General features: G+C 38.4%; 1 protein-coding gene across 6 annotated transcripts in view; it reads left to right on the plus strand.

Moving 5' to 3' along the window:
• Positions 1-4,166, plus strand: part of TAOK1 (TAO kinase 1) — a 135,792-nt gene that overhangs the window by 22,099 nt on the left and 109,527 nt on the right. For all 6 annotated transcript variants that reach the window (XM_015566750.1, XM_015566749.1, XM_015566752.1 and 3 more), the window contains one exon: positions 1,130-1,352. In XM_015566750.1, the coding sequence (XP_015422236.1) occupies positions 1,221-1,352 (132 nt within the window). In that variant the 5' untranslated portion in view covers positions 1,130-1,220. The remainder of the gene's footprint in view (positions 1-1,129; positions 1,353-4,166) is intronic.

Here is a 4,166-nt window from a genome sequence, read left to right on the forward strand (position 1 = left end):
TCTTTTTTAAATCCTGATTTCTGGGCCTCATCCTCCGGAAATTCTATTTCTTTGTTACTAATGTTGTGGCCCCACCCCATAACAAAGAAACCCAATTTCCGGAGGATGAGGCCCAGAAATGAGGATTTTAAAAAGATTCCCAGGTGATTCTAATGTGCAGCCAAGGTTGAGAACCACTGAGCTAACATTTAATGTAGTGCTTACTGTATCAGAATATTAATCTGTGCTTATATTTAATAACTCATTTAAACCTCACAACTACTGTATAAGTTATTCACTTTACAGATTAGGAAAATGAGGCTACCCAAGTCACAGTTTATAAATAGTGTTGTCAGGATTCATATCCTGGTAATATCATTCCAGAACCCAGCCTTTTAATTATGAGAGTCATTTTTAAAATTGGATAATATGATACAAAGTAACTGGTAGCAGAACTACCAGGGAATTTACTGTAGTGTTTACTTATCTAACGAATCAGATATGTTAAAGGCCATATTTTGTATAAATCAGTTTTAGGGGGAACCAGTGTCTGTGTTAATTTTATTACTTTCTCCCATTGCATTTTTACTTTGGAATGTCTATATTAGAGTTGATTGAAAACTGGGATATAGTATCTGAAAGGAAAAGAAAGGTAGCTTACTGAATTAAATATTTTGTGTATTTTCTTATATTTGAAGATCAGTAATAGACGGGATTCTTCTGTTTTTAGAAATGTACTATAGGTACATCTTGAGTTGTGCATGTTTTTAATAGTCTGTGTATTAAATTAACATTTACCTAATCCTCATTGCATCAGGATTAGATATTTAAGTATTGATACAGAATATCTTTCAAGATAAAAATATTTAACTTTATTTTTTTAAAATATTTAACTTTAGAAGTGTAAGTATAGTATATACTTATATGCTAGATATAGTAGGAATTTTTTTTTTTTTAAGCATCACAGGTGATTCAGATAATGAACCAGGTTTAGGAACTACTGTATTAGTAGGCCGTACTTACTTCTTAGTGAATTTCCAGACTTGAGATGATTTTATATGGGCTGTTAGAAAATAATTTTACACTAATTATTATTAGCAGCTTTTGCTTTCCCTGACTTTTTTCTTCTTCTCTTATTTCTCTACAATAGGTTATGCCAAAGTGGCTTCATTCATACAGATGAACCAAGGATTGGGATAGCAAGTACAAAATTAGAATCAAACAGCTGATTGCCCAGCAGGATGCCATCAACTAACAGAGCAGGCAGCCTGAAGGACCCTGAAATTGCAGAGCTCTTCTTCAAAGAAGATCCAGAGAAGCTCTTCACAGACCTCAGAGAAATTGGCCATGGAAGCTTTGGAGCAGTGTATTTTGTAAGTGTTAAAGGCTTACTGTCAGTGACCAGTAAGACTTTATATTTACTTAATATCCAGTTCTGGCAGAGTAAAAAACAATAATACAAAGATATAGGCCATAGTACATTTTATGGTCACTTGAATAGATGTGTGTGTATAATATGAGAATAGTTTTATTTATTGAGCTTCTTGGATTATTGAGAAATGCGAAAGAATATTATTTTGCTTTACCTTACATGTTTAGAATATTTTTGAAATATATTTTTACTAGAGGTCCGGTGTATGAAATTCGTGCACTTGGGCGGGCGGGGCGGGGGGGGGTCCCTCAGCCCAGCCTGCACCCTCTCCAATCTGGGACTCCTTGGGGGATGTTCGACAGGGATCAGGCCTAAACCGGCCAGTTGGTCATCCCTCTCACAATCCAGGACTGCTGGCTCCCAACTGCTCGTCTGCCTGACTGCCCCTAACTGCTTCTGCCTGCCAGCCTGATCACCCCCTAACCGCTCCCCTGCCAGCCTGATCTACACCTAACTGCTCCCCTGCCGGCCCGATCACACCCAACTGCCCTTGCCTGCCAACCTGATTGCCCCCATTGCCGTCCCCTGCTGGCCTGATCGCCCCCAACTTCCCTCGTCTGCTGGCCCGATTGCCTCCAACTGCCCTCCCCTGCTGGCCTGATAGCCCCCAACTGCCCTCCCCTACCAACCTGATTGCCCCTAACTGCCCTCCCCTGTAGGCCTGGGCCCTCCCAACTGCCCTCCCCTGCAGGCCCGGTTGCTCCCAACTGCCCTCTTCTTCTGGCCTGGTTGCCCCTAACTGCCCTCCCCTGTTGGTCTGATTACCCACAACTGCCCTCCCCTGCCGGCCATCTTGTGGCCATCTTGGACCACATGGGAGTGACCATCTTGTGTGAGGGTGTGATAGTCAATTTGCATATTACCTCTTTATTATATAGGATTGGTTTTAGAGAGAAAGGGAGACAGAGAGAGAGAGAGAAACATCAATGATGAGAGAGAGAATTATTGATCATCTGCCTCCTGCACACCCCCTGCTGGGATCGAGCCTGCAACCCGGGCGTGCACCTTAACCAGGAAACAAACCTTGATCTCCTGGTTCATAGGTTGACACTCAATCACTAAGCCACATAAGCTGAGCACATGTTTAGAATTTTTAGCTCATTGTTTTATCACTTGTATTGCTATAGAATTAAACATTGCAGAACACTTAACTTCTGTAAAGTCCCATACAGAGTCAATTTTAGTGTTGTGAAAATGAAGGATTATTATTTGGCAGAAGGATATGAACCAGTATCTTTTTCTTAGTGTGTATGTGTGTACTTTATGCTAAAAAGAAATCAAATAACCATTTTTAAGTATATAGTTTGTGGCATTCATTATACTCACAATGTTGTACAACCATTACCACTATTGATTTTCAAAATTTTTTCATCACTTCAAACAGAAACTCTGTATCTATTAGCAATACAAATTTCCCCCTCCACCCAGCCCCTGGTAACCTCTAATCTACTTTTTCTCTATAATTTGCCTATTTTAATATTTGATATAAATAGAATCATATGATACTTGTTGCTTTCATGTGTAGCTTATATCACTTACAGTGGTTAGCATCTCTTCACAGGTCATCCATGTTGTAACATCTATTAGTAGTTCATTCCTTTCTATAGCTGAATAATATTCCATTGTGTGTATATACTATGGTTTGTTTATATGTTCATCTATTGGTGGACACTAGATTGTGTCTACCTTTTGGCTATTGTGAATAAATGCTACAGTGAACTTTGGCATGCAATTATTTCATTTCCTGTTTTTAAATTTTACTGTGTTCCTAAGAGTGAAAATATCAGATCACATGTAATACTATGTTAAGTTTTTGAGGGAATGCCAAACTACATCATAGTGTCTGCACTGTTTCCATTACCACCAGCAGGTAGCAGAATTCCAATTACTCTATATCAGTGATGGCAAACCTTTTGAGCTCAGCATGTCAGCATTTTGAAAAACCCTAACTTAACTCTGCTGCCGTGTCACATATAGACATTTTTTGATATTTGCAACCATAGTAAAACCAAGACTTATATTTTTGATATTTATTTTATATATTTAAATGCCATTTAACAAAGAAAAATCAACCAAAAAAATGAGTTCACATGTCACCTCTGAGACACGTGTCATAGGTTCGCCATCACTGTTCTAGAGGCCAGGGTTCACTGTCCCATCAGAGGAGCTGTTCTACCCAACGGGATCTCTATCCCATTGGCAAGTACTGTGCAGGAAGAATTCCTCTCACTGTGCTTCATTGAATAACCCTTGCTGCTTATCTGGCAGATAAGCAATAAACCTGAGCATGTCAGCATTTTGAAAAACCCTAACTTAACTCTGCTGCCGTGTCACATATAGACATTTTTTGATATTTGCAACCATAGTAAAACCAAGACTTATATTTTTGATATTTATTTTATATATTTAAATGCCATTTAACAAAGAAAAATCAACCAAAAAAATGAGTTCACATGTCACCTCTGAGACACGTGTCATAGGTTCGCGATCACTGCTCTATATCCTCACAAATGCCTATTTTCTTTTATTTTGATTGTAGCCTTCCTAGTAGGTGTGAAGAGGTATCATGTGGTTTTGATTTGAATTTCCCTAATGACTAATAATGTTGAGCATCTTTTCATGTGCTTATTGGCCATTTATATATCTTAGGAGAAATGTCTACTTAAGTCCTTTTCCCATTTTTTTAAAGTTAGGGTTTTGTCTTTGTTGTTGATGCCTCAGGGTTCTTTATGTATTCTTTTTTCTTTATTTTTTT

This window comes from Myotis davidii, unplaced genomic scaffold, assembly GCF_000327345.1.
Source record: "Myotis davidii unplaced genomic scaffold, ASM32734v1 scaffold363, whole genome shotgun sequence".
NCBI classification, from domain to species: domain Eukaryota; kingdom Metazoa; phylum Chordata; class Mammalia; order Chiroptera; family Vespertilionidae; genus Myotis; species Myotis davidii.